The sequence below is a fragment of the Oncorhynchus mykiss genome, chromosome 7 (assembly GCF_013265735.2).
Source record: "Oncorhynchus mykiss isolate Arlee chromosome 7, USDA_OmykA_1.1, whole genome shotgun sequence".
NCBI lineage: Eukaryota > Metazoa > Chordata > Actinopteri > Salmoniformes > Salmonidae > Oncorhynchus > Oncorhynchus mykiss.
The window spans coordinates 63,784,880-63,812,701 of NC_048571.1; the positions used below are offsets into that span (position 1 = coordinate 63,784,880).

Consider the following 27,822-nt stretch of genomic DNA (forward strand, 5'->3'; position numbering starts at 1 on the left):
GAGGCCACACACACTACTGAGCCTCATTTTGACTTGTTTTAAGGACATTACATCAAAGTTGGATCAGCCTGTAGTGTGGTTTTCCACTTTAATTTTGAGTGTGACTCCAAATCCAGACCTCCATGGGTTGATAAATTTGATTTCCATTCATCATTTTTGTGATTTTGTTGTCAGCACATTCAACTATGTAAAGAAAAAAGTATTTAATAAGAATATTTCATTCATTCAGATCTAGGATGTTATTTTAGTGTTCCCTTTATTTTTTTGAGCAGTGTATATATATATATATATATATATATATATACACATATATATATATATATCAGTCCCAATAATGAGTATGTAGCTTAGCAATGTTTAAATAAACCTTCAAAGAACATACATTCTAGCCAGGTAGTGGTGTGATATTAGCCTGGTCCCAGATCAGTTCGTGCTCATTGTCAAGACAAATGTGTTTGGCACGACAATGAGAAGTTGGCATGATAGTGTAGACTGGTACTGATTATCAGGAATCTACAATATGACACTGACTAGCCTTTCTGCACACATCTCATATTTCCTCTCAACTTTGGTACCCTCTTGAGGACTCATGGTGTAATTGTGATAACGTACAGGAACTCAAGTCCTTTTGTTCAACCAACCTAGAATACCTCAAACAAATGCTGACCGTTTTATCTCCCAAGACAATTTTCTTCGGTTATAGTCACAGCTATGTATATCCCCCCTCAAACAGATAGCGCAACGGCCCTCAAAGAACATCACTTTCACAAGCATTTCGCTACACGCGCAATAACATCTGCTAAACACGTCTGTGACCAATACAATTTGATATATTCATATCACTGATTATCCCCCCAGACAAGGCTGTTGGAGTAAACAGAGGAAACAAAACTCAAGTCTTTTATAAAGTATTTTATTTCAGCATAATGGTAGGAAGCCTCTCCCCTTACAATTAAAACTAATTGGATCACAAGGGTACATATTAGTTTCCCCATTTTTACAATAATCAAATGTAACATTTTTTTAAGAAGTTATTTTTATGCACGTATTTTGCTTAGACAAAATAATAATCAATATAAGATCCTATCTTAACTGAGGACCATAACTCTGCATGCAAGACTAATAAAGACAAAGAAAATACTAACTTGTGATAGCTAATGTAGATGCTGTTGCTTACCTAATATTTCTATCAATATAATTCACTACAAATAGAAGGGGACCTGTATAAAAACAGTCATTTTCTTGAGGTACTACCACCTCTAATCTTGAAATTACTAAAACGCCCTGGGCTCTCAACACAGTACTGATCCAAATGGTTCTGCCATCTTTGTCAAGTTGAGTAGTAAGAGGCTCTGTCTAAAGACTAAAATCTAGAACAGTTGATTTTTTAAAATCCATATTTCATGTTTTTTACTTTTGTTTTTATCACTCCAGTGTTTATATTATCAGAAAAAAAAGGTCCTTGAAACATTACCAGAATCGTCAAATACAGTAGAGCAGAGAGCAAGGAGCTCTTCTCTAACCGCACCATCCTTTACCTGACCCTTAGAAGAAAATAAACCTCACTGTATTAACTGATCAGACTCAAAAGATTCTATTGCATTTTCATCATGAGATTGAGAACAATCCTTAAAAAGGACAGAACAGAGGGCTTTAACAGTTAATGGCAACCAACCTTGCCCTGTGGCCTCACTAGTGGGTAGTGGTGGTTACAGGTGGCATCCTTTCCACATTTCTTGGGGCAAGGGGTTGCCAAATCATACAGTAAGCTGCAGTTTCTTAACCCTGGTACTAGAATACCCCTGTTTGCTGGATTGCATCATTTAATCACTCAGGCATTTTTAAACAGTTAAATCTCTTAACTACTGCAGAGTGTACATCGCAACATTTCTGGAATATACATTTGGCATTACTAAATAAACAAAAGTACATTGGTTTCACTAACAGTAGTAGCCTGGCGACATTGAGAATCATTCAATTCAATGAATCGGTTTAAGTGAAGTCCAGCACACACTGGTCCTCAGTACCAGGTTTCAGAGATCCTTCCCTAAACTGCTCTACAAGCCCACAGACAGGCTGCTGTGGAACACCACCAATAGGAATACTGATTAACCAGGACAAGAGTAGATAGACATTAATGAAAGCATCTCTGTGCTCTGTAGCCATTACACTTGGAGGGGGTAAACCACAGACATGTTCAAAAGTTCAGTACAGGTTACAGTCATTCATTACAATATAATTTTACACTACAATGATTATTTAAGAGAGATCTTATTCGAGTTAAGGCTAACCCCCGAAAGAACATGACAGAAATCCTTTATACACACCTACCCCAATCTCAGTTAAAGGCATTTGTTAGTGTGTAGCAAAGTGAAACACGTGTTCATTTAACTATCAGAAAAAGTATCTGTATGGCCTTTAGCTGACCAAAGCACTGCCTGACAAATTGAAGTTAGCACTATTAGCATCTCACTGGAATTGTCAAACTCCCCTCACGTAATCATTCAGGAACCCAGGGTTAAATTATTACCAATAATAACCAGCACTATATCAATTCTCAACGAACAGATGAAGGAATATTTGCCTATGCCTTATAGTGCCATTGTAGTAAGCAGTGTTCTATAAGGGTGACAGCTTTGGAAAAACATACCCAGCTTTTAAAAAGGCAGTGGCGCATCCTTATCTGAAAATTATAATTAAACAATGAACAAAAAAAAACAAAAGGCAAATTAAACAAATAACATAAGCACGCTCTAAGGCCACAAGACTGTGTATACCTCCTGCTATGCTCTCAACATGAGGATCTGTACAAACAAAGTAATGGAACTTGCTGAAGCTGCCATCTTGTGCCGTTGTTTTCCACGTACATCTTTATAAGAACTGGCTGTAGAAGAGAGCCTGCAACCTGCTCCCATAGACCTCTGTACATACACAGTTAAAGGGTGTAATGTAACTTGCTAACACTATCATCATGTCTGTTCCACTTCCTGAGTCATCAGCAACTTTATCCAACAAGAACCACAATATCCTCTGACCTGACCCTTCACTTCTGACCTGTTAGGACATCCTCCACTTGCCTATATCGTCCTAAAATCAAACTTTATGGAACCCTGTTTTAGTTCTGACACCTGTACCATTGTCTGACAACTCTTTTTTTCTTTCACAAACTACATTTTCTACAAACGTCCTGTGTTGTTTATTGTTATATAGATATATATATATCCCACTTCATCATTGTAATGGTGTAACAAACATTTAACACCCACCCCCTCTACCAGAGAGTACCACCAACAGCACAAACAATACATCTAAATAATAATAAAAAACAACTTTTAAAAAATAGATTAAGTACAAAATAGACCAGCGATTATCGAAGGAAACTCGCTCTCAAAAGAAGACAAAAACATCTGTCCCGCTGTCATAGTAACCTCAGGACCCGAGATGAAGGATCAGTCTTTGCCAGAGTGTGGCGCCACTGAGTGCAGGGTTGAGTGAGACTAGGTGGCCTGTCCCGTCTCTGGGAGATGGTGTGTGTGTATGGAGGGAGGGAGGATGGGAGGGAATGTCAGTCAGACAGCCAGTCGACCAGGGGGTGGGTGAAGGGGGCTCCAGGTGGGTGGAGCGGGTGGGGGCTCCTGGGAGTAAGGGCGGGGCTCGCAGCACGGCTGGTTCTCCACCTTGGCCACACCACGGCCCTGGCACAGCCGCCGATGTCGCAGCAGCCGGTCCGTCCGCGAGAAGTTCTACAACACATACATGGAGGATTTATGCAGCATTCATTTAAACAGATGAGTGTGTACACATGCCCAATAAAATTAAGCCCACTGTGTCCGTTTGGTCAATGGGCTTTTCTGGTGCATGTGGGTCAAATCCAATCTTATACAATCTTACCGTGAAATGCTTACTTACAAGCCTTTAACTTTATTTTCTTAGAACTGCATTGTAGGTTAAGAAAATAGACTTAATAAAGTAATAAAGTAAAGTAATAAAATAACAATGAGGCTATATACAAGGGGTACCAGTACCGAGTCAATGTGCAGGGGTACAAGTTAGTCAAGGTCATTTGTACATGTAGGTAGGGGTAAAGTGCCTACGCATAGATAATAAACAGCGAGCAGCAGCAGTGTTAAAACAAAGGGGGTCAATGTAAATAGTCTGGGTGGCCATTTGATTAGCTGTTCAGGAGTCTTATGGCTTGGGGGTAGACGCTGTTATGAAGCCTTTTGGACCTAGATTTGGCGCTCTGGGTACCGCTTGCCGTGCGGTAGCTATGAGTCTATGACTAGGGTGACTGGAGCGATAATTGTTTGGGCCTTCCTCTGACACTGCCTAGTATATAGATCCTGGATGGCAGGAAGTTTCGCCCCAGTGATATACCGGGCCGTACGCACTACCCTCTGTAGCGCCTTGCAGTCAAATCCCGAGCAGTTGCCATACCAGGCAATGATGCAACCGGTCAGGATGCTCTCGATGGTGCAGCTGTAGAACTGAGGATCTGGGGACCCATGCCAAATATTTTCAGTCTCGAGGGGGAAAAGGTGTTGTCGTGCTCTCGTCACAACGTTCTTGGTGTGGTTGGACCATGATAGTTTGTTGGCGATGTGGACAGCAAGGAACTTGAAACTCTCGATCCGCTCCACTGCAGCCCCGTGAAGGGGGATGTGTTCGGCACTCTTTTTCCTGTAGTCCACGATCATCTCCTTTGTCCTGCTCACATTGAGGGAGAGTGTGCTGTCCTGGCACTGCAATGTCTTGAACGCTGAGCTGTAGTCAATGAACAGCATTTTCAGATAGGTGGTCCTTTTGTCCAGGTGGGAAAAGGAAGTGTGAAGTGCAATTGAGATTGCGTCATCTGTGGATCTGTTGGGGCGGTATGTGAATTGGAGTGGGTCTAGGGTTTCCGGGATGATGGTGTTGATGTGAGCCATGACCAACCTTTCAAAGCACTTCATGGCTACAGACGTGACTGCATGTCAGAGTATGTGCATACATTCTCTTACCTGCGGGCACAGCCCAAGGAGAATACTTATTTTTAACGTGGGCAGGCATCTGTATGTTGGTATATCCGTGTGTGTGCATGACCAATGCAATACATTCTCTTATGTGCTGGCACTGCTCACCCTAAAAAATAAAATTCTAACCTGGTAGGGCATGTCTTTGCTACGTGTCTATCAGCGTGTACATGTGCCTCTGTGACACCATTCTCCAATGTGCGGTCACTGCTCACCCTGCAGCAGATGTTTTGTAACCACTGCTCACCCTGCGGCAGATGTTTTGTAACCACTGCTCACCCTGCAGCAGATGTTTTGTAACCACTGCTCACCCTGCAGCAGATGTTTTGTAACCACTGCTCACCCTGCAGCAGATGTTTTGTAACCACTGCTCACCCTGCAGCAGATGTTTTGTAACCACTGCTCACCCTGCAGCAGATGTTTTGTAACCACTGCTCACCCTGCAGCAGATGTTTTGTAACCACTGCTCACCCTGCAGCAGATGTTTTGTAACCACTGCTCACCCTGCAGCAGATGTTTTGTAACGTAAGAGGGCATGACGCTCTCTCCTTGCTTCGTGAGCATGTCTGGTGTGTATGTGTTCCTCAGTGCCAGCACGCAAGGCAAGTTCTTCTACGTGTTGGCACTGCTCACACAGATGGCATCTCTCCAATGCAGGTGTGTATATGTACGTGCCTGGGTATGTGTGTGCCTCTTTCTCTGTTCCTCGTCTGTGTCTAAGTTATTTTACCTGCTGGCATCGCTCACATTGATAAGGCTTCTCTCCGCTGTGGACACGCTTGTGTCTCTCCAGATGGTAACGCTGGATAAACCTCATGTCACACATGTCACAAGCAAACGGCTTCTCCCCTAAAAGAGCACACAAACAGATTCATCACATCAAATCCACAGAGTCCAACCACAACAAACTGTATATGATTTACTCTTAAAAAAGTCTACTGGCTACAATAACCAATCTACAAATGTTTGTTAAAGTGATGGGAAACTGTTTTTTTAGATCTTCTGACATCAAAACTAAGACAAACTACTGAATATGAGCCAGTTTCTGGACAGGAATTAAGGATAAGAAACTAAACTTGTGGTAACATTTTAAGATGTCTTGTCATCAACTCATTATGTGTAGATAAAAGTGGAAACTGATATTTGTTTTTGCTTTTTAAATCAAACCAACTCAATGCCACTGAAAAGTTTTGATAGTTTGAGGCTGGTTCAACAGCTCATCAAATGACATGACAATCCAAACTCGAGTTTGTTGTGATCGTATATTTGTTTTGGTTAAAATAGCCTTTATTGGGGATAAGGGTACAGTAAATGGGGGCATACCCGTATGAGTGTGGCTGTGTCTCTCCAGGTGGTTACGCTGAATAAACCTCATGTCACACATGGAACAAGCATACGGCTTCACCCCTATACACACACAGAGCAATGCATTAGCTCTCACTCCAAAGAGTACAACACAAAAATCAAGTTAGCACTACAAATACTATTGTGAGATAATTGTTTGCTACCATAAGCATGTAACAATTACAGTAAGAGTGCTTTACGTGTCATATCACGATGTGGACCCTGAAGATGGGGGCTGTTGATCACAAGGATGAGAAGACGTGGCAATCTGACTTGTTTATTAAGCTCTAATGAACACTAATTTTTTTCATCATAAAACACTACTAGCTAATTAACAACAATCAACACACGCAATTGTGAACTAATTGTGAACTAAGCACCGAATAAAACTATTAAGAACAAAATCTGTAATTGTGTGTCAAAGCCTTCGCAGAACGTATAATCCCACTGCAAAAATAACTAGCTAAAATAATCATTAGACAATGTAAAAAATAGTTGTAGTTTCAAATTTTAACTAAATTCTTCACTAAAATCATTATAGCAATAGCTACTTAGCTGCAGACAATGTCTCACAACAAGCTTACAATATGATATCGTTTTACTTGGTGCTTGGCCAATTCATGTTTGGAATAGCAGGAAATAGATTGTTATAGATTTATTGTTCAAATAAATGTTTTTATTATCTCAACATCCACATGATAGCTAAATTAGCTGAAGATCTTTAGGGGTCTAGCTTTAAACAATAAAAAATGGAACTTGTACTAGAATGTATTACAAATATTAATTTGTGTTGCTGCAGTATTTTAAACTTAAAATCAACAATTTACTAATTTATCACTACAAAACTATGTAGATGAGACATTTTTATTTTCTAGCAGTCCTTCATTACGTGTGTGAAAATATATTACGAACATCCTTTACTAGCTTGTATGTGTGATAGGTACGGTGAGCGGACTGTACCCGTATGAGTGAGGCAGTGTCTTGTCAGGTGGTAGCGCTGAACAAACCTCATGTCACACATGGTGCAAGCGTAAGGTTTCACACCTAAATGCACAAAGCATTGAGATATTATTTTTGTGCCTCGCACCATTTTAAGTCCAATAGGAAGTTTAAGTACAGTTTATCCATTTACGCTAAACTGATTTTTACCACTAATTTCAATTCATGCAATGACTTACAGGGGATTCAGGTGGAAGAATCAGGGAGATGTTTTCTCCAACTATTTTTTTAAATGTATTTTTCAATGCTTTAGTCCACAACCACAACACATCACATGAGCTGATGATGTAATCTAATAGTAAAACTACCCCTTCTCATCCAAACTTATGGAAATTCTGGACTTTTTTGGATATTAAACCTAACAATATATATTTCACCTATATTTATTTGTGCATGATGACTATCATATACAGTACCAGTCAAAAGTTTGGACACCTACTCATTCAATGTTTTTTCTTTATTTATACTATTTTCTACAAACTACGAAATAACGTGTTAAATCAAAATACATTTTATAGTTGAGATTCTTCAAAGTAGCCACCCTTTGCCTTGATAGCTTTGAGCACTATTGGCATTCTCTCAACTAGCTTCACCTAGAATGCTTTTCCAACAGTCTTGAAGGAGTTCCCACATATGCTGAGCACTTGTTGGCTGCTTTTCCTTCACTCTGCAGTCCAACTCATCTCAAACAATCTCAATTCAGTTGAGGTCAGGTGATTGTGGAGGCCAGGTCATCTGACGCAACACTCCATCACTCTCCTCCTTGGTCAAATAGCCCTTATACAGCCTGGAGGTGTGTTGGGTCATTGTCCTGTTGAAAAACAAATAATAGTCCCACTAAGCGCAGACCAGATGGGATGGCGCATCGCTGCAGAATGCTGTGGTAGTCATGCTGGTTAATTGTGCCTCGAATTCGAAATAAATCAGTGTCACCAGCAAAGCACTATCACACCACCTCCTCCATGCCTCATAGTGGGAACCAGACATGCGGCGGTCATCTGTTCACCTACTCTGCATCTCACAAAGACATGACGGTTGGAACCAAACATTTCAAATTTGGACTCATCAGACCAAAGGACAGTTTTTCAACAGTTCTAATGTCCATTGCTCATGTTTCTTGGCCCAAGCAAGTCTTTACTTCTTATTGGTGTCCTTTAGTAGTGGTTTCTTTGCAGCAATTTGGCCTGATTCACTCAGTCTCCTCTGAACAGTTGTGTTTGAGATGTGTCTATTACTAGAACTCTGTGAAGCATTTATTTGGGCAGCAATTTGAGGCTAGTAACTCTAATGAACTTATCCTCCAACAGCAGAGGTAACTCTGGGTCTTCCATTCCTGTGGCGGTCCTCATGAGAGCCAGTTTCGTCATAGTGCTTGATGGTTTTTGCGACGGCACTTGGAGAAACTTTCAAAGGTCTTTTTCTTGATGTACTGACCATGTCTTAAAGTAATGGAGTGTCATTTCTCTTTGCTTATTTGAACTGTTCTTGTCAAACTATGGACTTGGTCTTTTCCCAAATGGGTCCATCTTCTGTATACCACCCCTACCTTGTCACAACACATCTGATTGCCTCAAACACATTAAGGAAAGAAATTCCACAAATTAACTTTTAACAAGGCACACCTGTTAATTGAAATGCATTCCAGGTGACTAACTCATGAAGCTGATTGAGAGAATGCCAAGAGTTTACAAAGCTGTCATCAAGGCAAAGGGTGGCTACAGTGAAGAATCTCAAAATATTTAGATTTGTTTAACACTTTTTGGTTACTACATGATTCCATATGTTATTTCAGTTTTGATGTCTTCACTATTATTATACAATGTAGAAAATAGTAAAAATAAAGAAAAACCCTGGAATGAGTAGGTGCGACTGCTCCTGTACATCCTGCTAACCCTATATGCAAGGCTTGAGGTGTGGCCTGATCTTGGGTACAGTGGGTACGGTGAGCGGACCCCTACCCAAATGAGTGAGGCTGTGTCTTGAGAGGTGGTATCGCTGGTAAAATCTCTTGTCACACATGGTGCAACCATATGGCTTCACCCCTATACACACAAGGGCATCAATATGTTACTTTGTGCCTCTTGTTAGTCTTCCACTAAGTTTTCCATAAAGTTCAGACAAATACAGCACAACAGACAATATGCACCAAGTGCTGTCATCAACATTCTGCCTTCACACAACAGGACTGGTGTTGACAACTTTTTGTGGGGTAAGAAACCAGCTATTGTTAGCAGCACAATGTTACAAAAATTGTAGATAAAGTAGACAATTGATTTCCATGATAACTTCCAAACACACATTTGTAAGGCATGTGATCATCATCAGCACAGTGTGTGTGTACGCTGCTGTTCTGACTAGGCCAAATCACTGCAGGAAAGTCGCTTCATTTTTGAAAACTAACAGGTAAAATAATCCTTAAATAATGCTGAATTTACCTTAGCCACTTTTAGGGGGGAAATGAGAAGGGGACTGAAAGATCTAATGACTAGTGCAACATTGCCAAGTTGGAAATACAGAGCAGGAGAAGGTGTTTTCAGATTGTAGACATCTTTAACCCTTTCTGCAGGTTCCAATATCTGTCATTTAACTAATACATCATAAACTGTCTGGATTTAAAATACACATACAATTTTGGAAGACATCATTACAACTGGGAGTTATTCCAATTTGAACCTTATTGAGGCATGACGTCCTGCGTTTTCAGTGATCATTTTTTGGACAATTAAGTTTCATGCTTTTTTTTAATCGCTTATATCCACCACACATCTCATCAAATGTAATCTGGTAGTAAAACTAGCCTTTCAAATCCTTAAGTGAAATTACATTATTAACTTTTTGGGGGATCAAACCTAAAATGTAGAGAATATATTTCACCTATATTGCATTCAGAAAGTATTCACACACCTTGACTTCCTCCAAATTTGGATGCGTTACAGCCTAAATTTAAAATGTATGTGTTATGACAAGCCTAAATAAGTTCAGGAGTAAAAATTAGCTTCTCTCTGTACCCCACACATACAGATAATTGTAAGGCCCCTCAGTCGAGCAGTGCATTTCAAACAACCGCAAAAGACCAGGGAGGTTTTCCAATGCCTCGTAAAGCTACTGGTAGAGAGATATATATACACTTATATATATATATATATATATACACATACACACACACAATTCACCCAGTCACTACAAAAATACAGGCGTCCTTCCTAACGTAACGCCGCTGCCGGAGTGTAAGGAAACCGCTCAGGGATTTCACCATGAGGCCAATGGTGACTTTTAAACAGTTACGGAGTTTAATGGCAGTGATAGGATAAAACTGAGGATGGATCAACATTGTACTCCATAATACAAACCTAATTGACAGAGTGAAAAGGAAGCCAGTACAGAATAAAAAATACTTTAAAAAATGCATCCTGTTTGCAACAAGGCACTAAAGTAATAGTGCAAAAAATGTAGCAAAGCAATTCACTTTTTGTCCTGAATACAAAGTGTTGCTTGGGGCAAATCCAATACATATTACTGAGTTCCCCTCTCCATATTTTCAATCATAGTGGTGGCTGCATCATGTTATGGTTATGCTTGTAATAGTTAAGGAATGGGGAGTTTTTTAGGATAGAAAATAAACAGAATGGAGCTAAGCACAGGCAAAATCCTAGAGGAAAACCAGACACTGAGCGATGAATTCACCTTTCAGCAGGACAATAACCTAAAACAAGGCCAAATCTACACTGGTGCTGCTTACAAAGAAGACAGTGAATGGCAGAGGTACAGTTTTGACTTAAATCTACTTGAAAAATCTATGGAAAGACCTGAAAATGATTGTCTAGAAATTATCAACAACAAATTTGACAGAGCTAGAATATTTTTTTTAAAGAAATTGACAAATTTGCACAATCCAGGTGTGTAAAGCTCAGGCTTACCCAGAAAGACTCACAGCTGTAATCGCTGCCAAAGGTGCTTCTACAAAATTTTGACTCAGGGGTGTGAATACTTACGTAAATTAGATACCTGTATTTTATTTTCAATAAATCTGCAAACATGTTTTAACTTTGTTATTATGGGGTATTGCGTGTAGATGGGCAAGAAAATCTATAAATCCATTTTGAATTTAGGCTGTTACACAAAATGTGGAATAATTCAAGGTGTATGAATACTTTGAAGGCACTGAATACATTCCTTTGAGCACGACTAGCATATAAATTCTGCCAACCCTGTATACTGGGGTTCAGGTGTAGCCTAATCTTGGGTAAGGTGGGTACGGTGAGCGGACCCCTACCCAAATGAGTGAGGCTGTGTCTTGCCAGGAGGTAACGCTGGTAAAACCGCTTGTCACACATGGTGCAACCGTATGGCTTCACCCCTACACACACACACACAAGAATATCAATACATTACTGTAATGCCCCACACTCCATATTGAAATCTTCCAATATTAGGTTTGCCATAAACATCAGGCACAATAACAGCTGGACTGACAATATGCACTAAGTGCTGTTATTATTAACATTCTGCCTTCACGCAACAGGGCCGGTGTTGCCAACTTTTTTTGGGGAAAAAAGCTATTGTCTACACATTGTCAATAGAAGTTGTTAGATTACACACATTTTCAAGGCATGTGATCATTACATAGCCTGTCGCAAATTTCTGAAAACTCTTGAGGCAAACGCTCGAGAATGCTTTAAATAATTGCTGAATTCGTCCTGACTCCTAGTCACTTTCAGGGGTCCAAAATGTTGCTAGATCTAGTGACTAAGGTAAAGTGTCCAAGTTGGCAATACTGAGCAGGATTGGGTGTTTTCAGATTGTAGACATCTGTAACCGTTTCTGCAGTTTCCAATAACATCCAATAACAATTATCATAACTGTCTGGCTTGAAAATACAAACATGTTTGGAAGACATCTCCACAACTACGTTTTTAATCTTATTGATGCATGAGTTACGGAGTGGTCAATGTACTTGTTTTTTTGCCAATTTCTTGGTAATACATTTTGCACACATCCCATGAGCTGATGTCATCTGGTGGTAATATTAGCCTAACATTAGCTTCATTCTCAAGGGTAATTACATATCAAACAAAACTTACAAAATATTATATATTCATCAATACATTTCTTTGTGCATGACTAGCGTATAAATCCTGCCAACCTTGTATACTAGGGTTTGTGTGTCCTGATCTTTAAGGGATGGTTCACCCAAATTGCAAAATTACATTGGTTTCCGTACCCTGTAAGCGGTCTATGGACAAGGTACATCAGCAATCCATGCTTTGGTTTTATTTCCCTGGCACGGTTTCCAAATGCTAATAGTGCTTGTTTTTCTTTTTTTTTTAATAAAATGTCTTTGACACCTTTTTCTCGCCAACTTCGTGATATCCAATTTGTAGTTACAGTTTTGTCCTATCGCTGCAACTACCATACAGACGACTCAGGAGAGGCGAAGGTCGAGAGCCATGCGTTCCCTGAAACATGACCCTGCCAAGCCGCACTGCTTCTTGACACTGCTCACTTAACCCGGAAGCCAGCCGCACCAATGTGTTGGAGGAAACGCTGTACAACTGGCATGTGCCTGGCCCGCCACAGGAGCCCCTAGAGCACGATGGGACAAGGACATCCCGGCCGGCCAAACCATCCCCTAACCCAGACAACGCTGGGCCAATTGTGCGCCGCTTCATGGGTCTCCCAGTCGCAACACATCCCGGGATCGAACCCGGATCTGTAGTAAAGCCTCAAGCACTGCAGTGCCTTAGACCGCTGCGCCACTCGGGAGGCACGCAAAATGCTACTATTTATAGCACAAATCCCATTCAAGTCATGGTACCGATATTAGCATTTTCTGCACATGTCCAAATCATCCAAGTGTCAAAAATGTATTGTGCAGCTCAGTCACGTCGATGATTTGAACATGCCTGAAAATGATAATATCGGTACCATGATTTGAATGTGATTTGTGCCACAAATGCTAAAACTCCAGTATTTGGACACAGTGCCAGGGAATCTAAACCAAAGCATGTACTGCTGTTATACCTTGTCCGTAGACTGCTTACAGGGTAAGGAAACCAATGTAATTTTGTAATTTGGGTGAACTATTCCTTTAATGACAGAACGGTGTCAGAACCATACCCATATGTGTGACGCTGTGTCTCGCCAGGTGGTGGCGCTGATAAAACCTCTTGTCACACATGGTGCAACCATACGGCTTCACTCCTATACACAAAGAATGTTTTATTATTTTTCTGTTTCACACTCCATCCTTCAAAGATGTGTGAATCTATTGAATAGCATGTGTATGAGTTTATACTTGATTAATTGTTTATTAATCACTGTTGTAAACCTATGCAATTATAACAGAGGATTAACACTGAAAATGTCATTACACCGCCACTTCGATAACTCGCGGTGGTCGTTGGAGTCGAACAAAGCACACGTTTTTTTGTTTTACGTGGGAATTGGGGTTGAGCAATAAAACGTCATCTGTACAGAACTCACTTTTAAAATGGTAGAAAATATAGGGCTTTCCATCCACTGGGTTCAGAATGAACTTGTCATCAAGTGTGATTTCTCTCATACCCAAAACACCACTTGACACGGAATTACAAGAGAGCTAATAATAAGCAGTGTTATCAACGTGCTGCTTTCACGCAGCAGAATGGACCCGTTTTGGGATGGTAGAATTACTTGAACTACTTCTTGTTAAGGTTACAAGAAAAAAAGTATGATAACACCTGCTCAATTTAAATAGTCTCGGTTTGAAAATAGAAGACAATTTGGAAGAGATCCGAATCCGCATGCTATTGAGGTGCGAGTTATCGAACAGTCGGTGTAGTTGTTTTTCCCAAAATAGCAAAACACATCACATGAGCTGATGACATCATCTGGTAGTAATATAAGCCCTTGTCCTTAGAAGAAATGGAATTATGGACGTTTTGAATATCAAACCTAACATGCAAACATTTCACCAATAGCCTTAATGACATACCCATGTGAGTGACGCTGTGTCTCGCCAGGTGGTGGCGCTGAAAAAACCTCTTGTCACACATGGTGCAAGCGTACGGCTTCACCCCTATACACACAGAACAATACGTTACTTTGGTTCTCAGAATTAATCCACTGAAGTCTTCCAATATTATGTATATTCAGTTAAACTAAATGAATTGTTTATAAGCCACTGCTGTCCATACAAACTTATGGGAAATTGTGTTTTTCATATCCAACCTATCCACAAATAATTTTATATATATATATATATATATATATATATATATATATATATATAATCTATACATTTCTTTGTGCATAACTAGCATATAAATCCTGCCAACCCTGTATACTAGGATTCAGGTGTACCCTGATCTTAAAGACATGGGTACGGTGAGTGGACCCATACCCATATGAGTGATGCTGTGTCTCCGCAGGTGGTGGCGCTGAAAAAACCTCTTGTCACACATGGTGCAAGCGAACGGCTTCACCCCTATACACACAGAACATCATTATGTTAATGCTGCACTCTCCATCGATTGAAGTGTTCCATTTTAAGTTCAGGTACAGTGCCTTGCGAAAGTATTCGGCCCCCTTGAACTTTGCAACCTTTTGCCACATTTCAGGCTTCAAACATAAAGATATAAAACTGTATTTTTTTGTGAAGAATCAACAACAAGTGGGACACAATCATGAAGTGGAACGACATTTATTGGATATTTCAAACTTTTTTAACAAATCAAAAACTGAAAAATTGGGCGTGCAAAATTATTCAGCCCCCTTAAGTTAATACTTTGTAGCGCCCCCTTTTGCTGCGATTACAGCTGTAAGTCACTTGGGGTATGTCTCTATCAGTTTTGCACATCGAGAGACTGACATTTTTTCCCATTCCTCCTTGCAAAACAGCTCGAGCTCAGTGAGGTTGGATGGAGAGCATTTGTGAACAGCAGTTTTCAGTTCTTTCCACAGATTCTCGATTGGATTCAGGTCTGGACTTTGACTTGGCTATTCTAACACCTGGATATGTTTATTTTTGAACCATTCCATTGTAGATTTTGCTTTATGTTTTGGATCATTGTCTTGTTGGAAGACAAATCTCCGTCCCAGTCTCAGGTCTTTTGCAGACTCCATCAGGTTTTCTTCCAGAATGGTCCTGTATTTGGCTCCATCCATCTTCCCATCAATTTTAACCATCTTCCCTGTCCCTGCTGAAGAAAAGCAGGCCCAAACCATGATGCTGCCACCACCATGTTTGACAGTGGGGATGGTGTGTTCAGCTGTGTTGCTTTTACGCCAAACATAACGTTTTGCATTGTTGCCAAAAAGTTCAATTTTGGTATCATCTGACCAGAGCACCTTCTTCCACATGTTTGGTGTGTCTCCCAGGTGGCTTGTGGCAAACTTTTTATGGATATCTTTAAGAAATGGCTTTCTTCTTGCCACTCATCCATAAAGGCCAGATTTGTGCAATATACGACTGATTGTTGTCCTATGGACAGAGTCTCCCACCTCAGCTGTAGATCTCTGCAGTTCATCCAGAGTGATCATGGGCCTCTTGGCTGCATCTCTGATCAGTCTTCTCCTTGTATGAGCTGAAAGTTTAGAGGGACGGCCAGGTCTTGGTAGATTTGCAGTGGTCTGATACTCCTTCCATTTCAATATTACCGCTTGCACAGTGCTCCTTGGGATGTTAAAAGCTTGGGAAGTCTTTTTGTATCCAAATCCAGCTTTAAACTTCTTCACAACAGTATCTCGGACCTGCCTGGTGTGTTCCTTGTTCTTCATGATGCTCTCTGCGCTTTTAACGGACCTCTGAGACTATCACAGTGCAGGTGCATTTATTCGGAGACTTGATTACACACAGGTGGATTGTATTTATCCTCATGAGTCATTTAGGTCAACATTGGATCATTCAGTGATCCTCACTGAACTTCTGGAGAGAGTTTGCTGCACTGAAAGTAAAGGGGCTGAATAATTTTGCACGCCCAAGTTTTCAGTTTTTGATTTGTTAAAAATGTTTGAAATATCCAATAAATGTCGTTCCACTTCATGATTGTGTCCCACTTGTTGTTGATTCTTCACAAAAAAATACAGTTTTATATCTTTATGTTTGAAGCCTGAAATGTGGCAAAAGGTCGCAAAGTTCAAGGGGGCCGAATACTTTCGCAAGGCACTGTATATACCAGATATTCTGAGCTTTGGGGGGGGGGGGGGGGGGGGGATATGTATACTAAGGTTCAGGTGTAGCCTGATCTTAATGATGTGGGTACGGTGAGCGGACCCATACCCATATGAGTGATGCTGTGTCTCCGCAGGCGGTGGCGCTCAAAAAACCTCTTGTCACACATGGTGCAAGCGTACGGCTTCACCCCTATACACACACACACGCAGATTATTTTGTGTCTCACTGTCCATCGATTGAAGTCTTCCAATATTAAGTTCAGGCATATACTTTTATACTACATCGATTTCGTATAAAAATCACTGATGTCGTTAACATTCAAGGTATTCACCCTGAGGAATCTAAATACTCCACCACCTCAATAGCGTGCGTTTTTTTTATTTTTTTTAATCAAAAAGGTGTTGACAAGGTGCAAGAATTAAGGGTGGCCAATAAAATGTAGAATGTAAGAAATTGATGACAAGTTTGATCTTTTACCATTAACTTCACACCAAATACAGTACGATAAAAAAATATGTACCTAGCTCTGTTATTGTTATCAACGTGCTAATTTCAAGCAGAAGGATTGAGTGTTTTTAAAGGTGTTTTTGAGATGCAAGAAAACCAATTATGGTAACACTTGCTTAATTCAAATATTATTGAGTTAAAGTGTTTAAACCTCGCCAACTATGTATACTCGGGTTCAGGTGTACCCTGATCTTAAAGACATGGGTACGGTGAGTGGACCCATACCCATATGAGTGATGCTGTGTCTCTGCAGGTGGTGGCGCTGAAAAAACCTCTTGTCACACATGGTGCAAGCGAACGGCTTCACCGCTGTACACACAGAAAATACAAAATGTCTTTATGTCTCACTTTCCAATGACTGAGGTCTTCCAAAATTAAGCTTAGGCATATACATTTATACTAAATAGATTTGGATAAACCACTGATGTCAATGGTGGTGTGTTTGACTGGTCCTCAGAATCTCATATTTCCCAGTTGGTGAAGTCATCGTTATGACATGAGTGCGTTCAAGTGCTATTTTAGTTGGCGCTCACAATTTTTCAACCAATGAGATTTAAGCTTAATGGCGAAGAACCAATGTTGCTAGCTTGCTTACATTGACAATGTGTCAAGCTAGCTACATTGTAAATGGCTTTGTTTTACCATATTTTGGTCTAAAAAAAAAACATTTGGGGCCCAAGTTTCCCACCTCTAACAATTTGGAATGTTGTTCAAGTGGTTATTTCAGAGTCCGGACCTCATATTTTCTGGATTTCCAACAGCACTCGAACGCACCATAACTTCCAGGGTATTCACCCTGAAGAATACGATTTCACTACCACCTCAATAGCTTGCATTTTTGGGGTCTATCAAAAAAGTAAGGTGCGCAAATTAAGGACGGCCAATTAAACATAATTTGATTAGGATGAGACAATTTTACAAGGCGTCCATCCACGGAGCTGAGAATGTAAGAAATTGCACTTGGATGATGAGAAGTTCATGATCTAATACCATAAACTACAGCACATTCAGTACCATCAACAATTTATCAATAGTGCAACATTCTTATCAACATGCTGCTTTCAAACAGCAGAATTTAAGATTTTCAGTTGGTAGCCCCCCTTAACATCCCTAGAACCATGATTTATCCAACAATCTAAAATGTTATTTCATCATAAACAAATTATTGGCCATCCTTTATTCACGCAGTAGCTAGCATATAGGCTAAACCCTTCCAACTCTGTATACTATTGTTCTGGTGTGGATTAATGACATGGGTACGGTGAAGGGACCCATACCCATATGAGTGACGCTGTGTCTCCGCAGGTGGTCTCGCTGGAAAAACCTCTTGTCACACATGGTGCAAGCGTACGGCTTCACCCCTATACACACAGAACAGCATTATTTTATGCCGCACTCTTCATAAATTGAAATGTTCCAATATTAAAGTTCAGGCATATACATTAACATAAATTGATAGCTTATAAAACCCTGATGTTGACTTCCTTGCTATTCATCCTGAAGAATCCGATTACACTACCAACTCAAAAGCGTGCTGTTTTGGGGGTTAATCAAAAAGGTGTTGGTATAGTGAGCAAATTTTGGATTGGCCAATAAAACATCATTCATTTATGATGAACCACAATTTACAAGGTGTCCATCCAGACTTCAGAATGAAGGAAATTGCACTTAATGATACAACACAGTAGATGAACTGATGACATTATCTACTGGTAGTTCAAAGCTTTTTTAAAGCGCTCAATTTACAAAGTTGCAAAAAGAAAGTGGTTTTAGTGGCAGTTTATGACCTAGTGCTACTGGGAACTTCGCAAGTACAACATAACAATGATGCAATATTACCGTTTTCATCAAAGGAGTTCACTTGTAAAGGACTGCAAATCACAATCATTATGTATAGAAATGCCCGTCTTTAGTCATCACTAGTCCAGCATGTCTTGAAAATTAAATATATTGTACTTTTTATTTAATCTTTAACTAATTTATCATAAATACCTGATCAAATCAACTGCTATTTTTGCAAAGTCTTACATCTTTATTGAACGTGTGCCTGTGACATTTTTACTAACATCCTATACTAGCTTGTATGTGTGATAGGTACGGTGAGCGGACTGTACCCGTATGTTTGAGGCTGTGTCTTGTCAGGTGGTAGCGCTGAACAAACCTCATGTTACACAGGGTGCAAGCGTAAGGTTTCACACCTAAACCCACAGAGCATCAATACATCATTTCAGAGCCTCGAATTTTAGGTTTAGATATGAATATACTTGGAAGTTAAATTGATTGGTAGTTTACCACTATACTTGCCATAATATACTCACGATTAACAAATCTTAAAAAATGTTTCCCCCAAATAAGTGAGATATTTTTTAAATGTTTTTTTCAAAGCTTTTGTCCACAACACGAGCTGATGATGTCACCTGGTGGCAAAACTAACCCTTCTCATCCTTAAGGGAAATTTAATTATGGACTTTGATATCAAACCTGCAAATAAAATTGTGCTCATCTTTTTTTTGTGCATAAAACCTGCAAACCCTGTATACTAGGGTTCAATTACAGGGATACAGTGAGCAGGTGCATACCCATATGAATGAGGCTGTGTCTTGCCAGGTGGTAGCGCTGGAAGAACCTCTTGTCACACATGGTGCAACCAAATGGCTTCACCCCTATACACACAGAGCACCAACTTCAGTATAAAAAATGTCAACTGCCAAAAATGATCGATCTTAACTTTACTGTAGCTCAATAAGCTTAGCAAAGTTTTGGTCTTGTTCACCAGACACATTACTTTGACAGAAAATGTTGTTTCAGTGGTTGGTCAAAAAGGTGCAATCTACTAATCCAATTGGGACACGATTTCAGTGCCCAATGAGTAGGCCATATTGGGCCGTTTCCATGTTCAAAGGGTAATGCTAAGAAAGGTAGTGCCCTAATACACTGCAATAATACACCACAAAACAACTGTTGTAGCCTAAGCGTGGCTACTCGCTGCCAATGGTTTAGCGAATAACAATTGCAATTTCCGAGTCAGGTTAGAATTTTGGGTGAAAATACTGGTGGACAGATGGCTTCACGTCATGCTGTTCATATGAACATTAGATGTGAAAATTTTAGGCAGTTGGTACATATTTAAACATCACACACATTCACACAACCATGTGATTTTTGCCATGCTATTGTGACGTCACAAACTCCTAAAGCCGTCCGACTCTCAATCCTGAAATCCATCAAAGTAGGGCTGGGCGATATGGCCAAACTATCATATATTTTTCACATGACGGCATTTTAAGTTTTGAATAATAACAATTCTAAATGTTTTATGAGTACCTACACTGAACAAAACTATAAAACTCAACATGTAAAATGTTAAAATAAAATATGTACAAAAAGCTTATTTCTCCCAAATGCTATGCACAAATTTGTTTACATCCCTGTTAGTGAGAATTTCAACTTTGCCAAGATAATCCATCCACCTGACAGGTGTGGCATATCAAGAAGCTGATTAAACAGCATAATCATAAACCAGGTGCACCTTGTGCTGGGGACAATAAAAGGCCATAGTAAATTGTGCAGTTGTCACAACACAATGCCAGACATGTCAAGATAAGGGAGTGTGCAATTGGCATACTGACGGCAGGAATGTCCACCAGGGAATTCAATGTTCATTTCTGTACCATAAGCCACCTATAACGTTGTATTAGAGAATTTGGAAATACGTCCAATGGCTTCACAACCGCAGACCACGTGTAACCATGCCAGCCCAGGACCTATACCTGGTTTCTTTACCTGCGGGATCTTCTGAGACCAGCCACCCAGACAGCTGAACAGTATTTGTCTGTAATAAAGCCCTTTTGTAGGGAAGAACTGGGCATGGCTCAGTTAGCTGCACCCCTCCCCTGTCATGTGAAATCCATAGATTAGGGCCTAATGAATTCATTTCAATTGACTGATTTCCTTATATGAATTCTAACTCAGTAAAATTGTTGTATGTTGCGTTTATATTTTTGTTCAGTATAGTTCATGACCCTAGGGTGAAAACGCATACGTGATTTCAATGGGCTTTTCGCTATTCTTATTGTTTTATATGGTTGAATCCATTGCATTTTTTGTTAATTTCCACATTGTGCCATGCAGGGCTGCATGATATGGAAAAAAAACAAAGCCTAGTTAATTGGTGAACTGTTGGAATGGAAATAGAATTAATGTTCTAATTATATAGTTAGAATATAGTGGGCAGCAAATTGAATATATTGTTGTTTAACACGACAAAGACTGAATAAACCAGGGAGGAATTATTGAAAGGGTAGGAACCAAAGTACTAGTCAGTGTTTCCAGTTGACCCTAATTAGATGTTACATTACATGTTATTTTCTTCAATCATGTAGCTTAGAAAACATATTCATGCTTTACCTTTTCCTCTCCGATTTAAAAAGATATAGGTTGTTCAAAACATGCTTATCTAGGCCTACACCAGCACTGGTACCATGCTGTATTAGATGGCTACATTTGTACATTTAGCACGCTAGCTAGCCAGCTAACTAGCTATATTAGTATTAGCGGCTAACAAGATTTATTTTAGCCACAACTTGCTATTTAACCATGCCGACTGCAGTACTGAGTTAACTGCAAGAAAGTGCTTGTGACTCACGTGGTCGAGCAGCTACCCTCTCGAGTGAGTGGGCAGGGCTTAGTGTGGAAAGCGTAGTGCAGCAGGAGGGAGAAAGACGAATAAAGTAGCAAAACGGTGGAAACGCGCTGGAAGTTGCGTATTACATTTAACAAACCAAACTTTGAAAAATAGTTATATTAGGTAAAGTAAAAACCCAAACAGGTCCGTGCATCAATACCGGTAATATAGTAAAATACGGTATACCGACCAGCCCTACATCAAAGATGGCTCCCATTGGACATTTTTTGAAAGACCGATGTTGCAGCCTAAAATGTTTGCTCTTAGCCAGACTCTAGCTCAACTCCAAGATGGGGGTTTAAAGATTTTATATCAGACCCGGGGCTTGATTAAATGGGTTCATTTCACTAACAAGCCTAATTTCTAAACATGATATGATGCTGGTTAACTAATGCTGTGCAATGATTTAAGGGTTGGAGAAGAATCCATCAGTCCTCTAAACTGGTTACCTTGGAAATCATCTGCCTATGTAGAACAATATTCAACATCTTTCTCTCAGAAAACCTGTTCTGAAAGGAAACATGGCTAAGCATAAATGCAGTCTAATTTCTAAATAAAATGCCTTTAACAATACAAATTTGAGTTTGATGCAGCCATATGTATCAATTAAATTCAATTTTACCCCAACATCACATGGGGGGCGACTCATTTAACCACAATGCAGTGGGGCTCATGCATGGCATCTGAGGCCAGATTGAAGCGAGAGGGAGGGATTCAAAGTGAGGTCACATACCCGTATGAGTGAGGCTGTGTCTCTCCAGTTGATAACGCTGAATAAACCTCATGTCGCACATGGAACAAGCATACGGCTTCACTCCTAAACACACAGAGCATACAAATATTAGCCATCTTTCTGTTGCAGTTTTAATCTATTCTATACATTTGCATGCTCAATTTCCTGCTTTACAACTTAAATAGTATAAACAATCACATACAATGAAAAACCATACTTCGATAAAGAGTGTCCTTACCCTTAAGAGTACTAGCAATGACATTCCTCATATCATACAATGATTTTCTCTAAAGTTAAAAAACAATGTCATCTGGTGATAATCTCTCCCCTTGTTACAAATAGTCAATTATGAGGAACTTGGTTAGAGATCACTGACCCAAAAAATAATGAAACAATACATTCTTAATACATAATGAAATCACTCTAATATTTGATAACATGGGGATTTTTCTTTAAAGTGGACAGTAGTTTCCAACAAAGCCTCTTTATTCCATTCACTGAGATTGAGAAGGGTTTACCAACACAAGGACATTCAACAATGAATTTTCTGTCTAACTTAGTAGTCTAACCATACAAATATTCATAACTGAATCATTTTGAGTCAGCAGCTCCAGTAAAAAAGTACTGAGAGTAAGATGGTAAATGAGCACTCATACCCGTATGAGTGAGGCCGTGTCTCGCCAGGTGGTAACGCTGGAAGAACCTCATGTCACACATGGAACAAGCGTACGGCTTCACCCCTATACACACACAGAGCACCAGTCAATACACCCCTATACACACACAGAGCACCAAACTTTAGAATAAATCTAAACCAAGAGTGTGTGTACCTGCACCAGTCATGTGAATATAGAAAGGCTTGTTTTAAGAACATGTGTTAACTGGGTTTGAATTGTGCCAGACACCAATATATGTATGAAAAAGTTGGAACTCAGTGGCCTAGTAAAGGTAGAGGCTTTAAAGTAGTGGCAGCGGTGCAACTTGTCCAAAGAACTTCTATAAACAACTTCTTGGTCTCCATCCGTAGCCAACATATGTGAGATGGGTATGGTGAGAAGACCCATACCCGTATGTTTGAGGCTGTGTCTTGCCAGGTGGTAACGCTGGAAAAACCTCATGTCACACATGGAACAAGCGTACGGCTTCACCCCTATACACACACAGAACACCAACTTTAGAAAAGTCTGCATCTTGCCCTTTGATAAACTAGAGTCATTAACACACTCAAAGAAAGCCAGACATGCCAGAACATTGGCAGCAATTAAACGTCACAGCCATGCAAACGTGCACTGACATAAGTGTTCAACACAGTTGATTTCCATTCAAAATATATAAATGGCTATAAAGTGATCTAAAACAAATCACGAGCATACCGCAGTCATTTCAGTATAGAAATATAGCTAATTAATGCACTCTCACTAAAGGGTTGGTTGGGCAATTTTCAACGATATTGCCAAGATACTAATCCAGTGAATACAGAGATATTAACTGAAAGCCACAAATTGTTTAGCGGTTCTTAAACTTTAGTTTGTTGAGGCTACACGCCAGTGTGCGCAAGAACATAAGACATTTGTGAATTGGTGCAACATCAGTGTTTCCAGCCCATTGTAAACAAATTAATATAAATAACTAAATAAAAAGGGCATGGTGTGCGGACTCATACCCGTATGAGTGAGGCTGTGTCTCGCCAGGTGGTAACGCTGGAAAAACCTCATGTCACACATGTTGCAAGCGTATGGCTTCACCCCTATACACACAGAACATCAATATTTTAGCTAGCTGCCAACGTCTTGGTTTTTAAAAAATGCACCAAGTTGTCACTATGATGTCAAGCCTTGTAAGAGAATATACTTTTCTAGCATGATAATGGCTTTCAGCTACAGGACTCTATCTGAAGACACTTAATACAATTTGACAAATACATGGAGATTCATTTAAAATCATTAAGTATTGTACAAAGCGCCTGAGATTACCAAGATTACCCAAACTTGAGTTTATGGTCATGTAAAGTACCAGTCAAAAGTTTGGACCCACCTACTGATTCCAGGGTTTTTCTTTATTTCAACATTGTACAATAATAGTGAAGACATAAAAACTGTGAAATAACATGCATGGAATCATGTAGTAACCAAAAAATATTATTCTACAATTTAGAAAATACAAATAAGGAAAAACCTTGAATGTGTAGGTGTCCAAACTTTTGACTGGTACTGTATGTTAACTCACTTCATTGAGGAAACCTGGTTAGCACTACAATGTTACTCTATAAGGGCTATGGTGAGGGGGCGCCTACCCGTATGAGTGAGGCTGTGTCTCGCCAGGTGGTAACGTTGGAAGAATCTCATGTCACACATGTTGCATGCATACGGCTTCACCCCTATACACACACACACACACACACGCAGAGTATTAATATATTAGCTAGTGCTCTTATTATATAAAGTGGAACACATACCAATTCGCTAATCCCAAACTACGAGCATACATTTCATTAAAATGTAAGGACTGATAAGGTATATTGCTAGAGGTGTAAATGTTTGTTGCTATAGAGAGCAATTACTTCCCGATTAAGTCTTAACCTTTGGAGACAAACAATCAAGCATGCATTTAAGGTAAAAACTAAATGTTATTATGCTCAATTAACAAAAGCCAAAGGTCAATTTGGGTTCAATAGCAACAAACGTCCGGATTCTACCACAAAAACGTTAGCTATAAATTAGGCAGTTAACGCTCACATTAAAATAAGCTATTTGGCTAAGAACTTGTTTTTATCTACAAAACTTAGAAAATAGTCATCAGCCACATTCTGTACCAACTTCAAGCCATTATCAATTACATTTGAGCTACCTAGCCATGAACAACTACCAGTAAATCATGTACAAGGATTAGACATCGAGAGAGAGTGAGAGACCATTCCCTCTGTGGGCAAGAGACTTTTTCCACATAAGTCTAATAGTTTCAAACATTTTAAGTGTCAGAATGGTCAAATACATATCACTATATAGTATGTCTGCATTTCTACCCACATTACATGGCCAAAAGTATGTGAAAACCTGCTTGTCGAACATCTCATTCCAAAATCATGGGCATTAATATATAGAGTTCCTCCCCCTTTGCTCCTATAACAGCCTCCACTCCTCTGGGAAGGATTTCCACTAGATGTTGGTACTTAGGAAGCAAGTCCCCGCAGCATTCAGCCACAATAGCATTAGTGAGGTCGGCATGGATGTTGGGCGATTAAGCCTGGCTCGCAGTCTGCGTTCCAATTCATCCCAAAGGTGTTCGATGTGGTTGAGGTCAGGGCTCTGTGCAGGCCAGTCAAGTTTTTCCACATCGATCTCAACAAACCATTTCTGTATGGACCTCACTTTTTGCATGGTGGCATTGCCACAAAGTTGGAAGCACAGAATCGTCTAGAATGTCATTGTATGAGGTAGCATTAAGATTTCCTTTCACTGGAACTAAGGGGCCTAGCCCGAACCATGAAAAACAGCCCCAGACCATTATTCCTCCTCCACCAAACTTTACAGTTGGCACTATGCAGTCGGGTAGGTAGCCTTCTCCTGGCATCCGCCAAACCCAGATTCGTCTGTCGGACTGTCAGATGGTGAAGAGTGATTCATCACTCCTGAGAAGGTGTTTCCACTGCTCCAGAGTCCAATGGCGGCGAGATTTACACCACTTCAGCCGACACTTGGCATTGCGCATGTTGATCTTAGGCTTGTGTGCAGCTGCTCGGTGCTGCACGAAGCTCCCGACTAACAGTTCTTGTGCGGACGTTGCTTCCAGAGGCAGTTTGGAACTCGATAGTGAGTGTTGCAACTAAGGACAGACGATTGTTGCACGCTACGCGCTTCAGGACTCTTCGGTTTTATTCTGTGAGCTTGTATGGCCTACCACTTCGCAGCTGAGCCATTGTTGCGCCTAGACATTTCCACTTCACAAAAAAAAGCACTTACAGTTGACCGGGACAGCTCTAGAAGGGCAGGAATTTGACAAACTTCCTTGTTGGACAGCTGGCATCCTATAACGATGCCACGTTGAACGTCACCGAGCTCTTCAGTAATTGTCATTCTACTGTTAATGTTCGTCTATGGAGATTGCATGGCTGTGTGCTGGATTTGATACACTTGTCAGTAACGAGTGTGGCTGAAATAGTATAATCCTCTAATTTGAATGGTTGTCCACATACCTTTGGCCATGTAGTGTATATGAATGCCACAATTTTTGTCCTAGCATAAAGATTTGTCTCATCGTGAGCTCCTGATGCTGGCAGATTGTCATGTAAGAAATACATATTTATTTTACACTCAATACATTTCTACTGAGAGGCTGCTCCGTGACAAACAGGAGTAAAATGGGTCGCTTGTTTTATGTGAGATGGGTACGGAAAGAGGACTCATACCCGTATGAGTGAGGCTGTGTCTCTCCAGGTGGTAACGCTGGAAAAACCTCATGTCACACATGGAACAAGCGTACGGCTTCACCCCTATACACACAGAGCATAAAAATATTAGCTATTCAATCTGCACAGAATGAAAAAAGTTTTTATACCAATTGCAAATTTCTGTCAATTCAAACTAGAGTAAGATTGGTTAGATTTACAAGGATAAACATACGGCCAAATGAACACACACAATACTTGACACTAACCAGGTTTCCATCCTACCTTTTTATGCACGTAAAGTCAGATAAATATCATAACAGGCCTAATGGAAACATGCTTTTATATGCAAATATTGATATAATAACCATCATATTGAAGGAAACGTGGAGTGACGCGATGACATGTGTGGTCTTTCCATTTTGATTTGTTGAGAAAGCATGCAGTTTATTAGGCTACAGATTAAATAAATTATGATTACTGCATTGTTGGGATTAGAGTTTACAAGAAAGGCATTTCACTGTACTTGTGCAGGTGACATTAAAACTTGATGAAATAAGTTAAGAACTTCACAGGGTGGTGAAAATGCAAGGTGATGAACTTGATGCTCCTTTCCAATAGAGGGTCTTATTCTGGTGACATGATGATCGATTCTTGGCTGCCGTTTATTTTTTATTTGTCAATCTCACTTTTTTGTCCATAATCATAACCAGGTATTCCCAAACTGGGGTATGCGCAATGGCATTGGGGGTACTCCAAATAAAATTGTGATTCACATAAAAAAATATAAATAAATAAATAATAATTCAAAATGTAGTGTCTCCCATTTCTCATTATGGGGAATTGTGTGTTGATGGGTGAGTTTTTTTGTTGTTGTTGATTTAACCCATTTTTAATTCAGGACCATCAAAGAGGTGCAAATATGATGAGAACTACATTGATTTGGGTTTCACTTATATTTGGAGTAGTGCCTTTCCTCAGCCACAGTGTGTTATATGTGCAACG

At 40.0% G+C, this 27,822-nt stretch overlaps 1 protein-coding gene across 50 annotated transcripts in view; it reads right to left on the reverse strand.

Annotated features, from left to right (window-relative positions):
* Nucleotides 1-897: 897 nt before the first annotated feature.
* LOC110528212 (gastrula zinc finger protein XlCGF58.1) overlaps nucleotides 898-27,822 on the reverse strand; it is a 41,771-nt gene continuing 14,846 nt past the window's right edge. For 4 of the 50 annotated variants that reach the window (XM_036983750.1, XM_036983747.1, XM_036983749.1 and 1 more), the window contains 20 exons: nucleotides 26,839-26,922; nucleotides 24,727-24,810; nucleotides 24,097-24,180; nucleotides 23,500-23,583; nucleotides 23,090-23,173; nucleotides 22,434-22,517; nucleotides 19,596-19,679; nucleotides 19,131-19,214; nucleotides 18,294-18,377; nucleotides 17,242-17,325; nucleotides 16,615-16,698; nucleotides 14,737-14,820; nucleotides 14,329-14,412; nucleotides 13,473-13,556; nucleotides 11,629-11,712; nucleotides 9,314-9,397; nucleotides 7,317-7,400; nucleotides 6,336-6,419; nucleotides 5,743-5,861; nucleotides 898-3,743 (listed from right to left, as the gene is read on the reverse strand). In XM_036983750.1, coding sequence (XP_036839645.1) covers nucleotides 3,570-3,743; nucleotides 5,743-5,861; nucleotides 6,336-6,419; nucleotides 7,317-7,400; nucleotides 9,314-9,397; nucleotides 11,629-11,712; nucleotides 13,473-13,556; nucleotides 14,329-14,412; nucleotides 14,737-14,820; nucleotides 16,615-16,698; nucleotides 17,242-17,325; nucleotides 18,294-18,377; nucleotides 19,131-19,214; nucleotides 19,596-19,679; nucleotides 22,434-22,517; nucleotides 23,090-23,173; nucleotides 23,500-23,583; nucleotides 24,097-24,180; nucleotides 24,727-24,810; nucleotides 26,839-26,922 — 1,805 coding nt within the window. In that variant the 3' untranslated portion in view covers nucleotides 898-3,569. The remainder of the gene's footprint in view (nucleotides 3,744-5,742; nucleotides 5,862-6,335; nucleotides 6,420-7,316; nucleotides 7,401-9,313; nucleotides 9,398-11,628; nucleotides 11,713-13,472; nucleotides 13,557-14,328; nucleotides 14,413-14,736; nucleotides 14,821-16,614; nucleotides 16,699-17,241; nucleotides 17,326-18,293; nucleotides 18,378-19,130; nucleotides 19,215-19,595; nucleotides 19,680-22,433; nucleotides 22,518-23,089; nucleotides 23,174-23,499; nucleotides 23,584-24,096; nucleotides 24,181-24,726; nucleotides 24,811-26,838; nucleotides 26,923-27,822) is intronic. The other 46 variants (XM_036983766.1, XM_036983761.1, XM_036983781.1 and 43 more) reach the window with 43 other exon arrangements.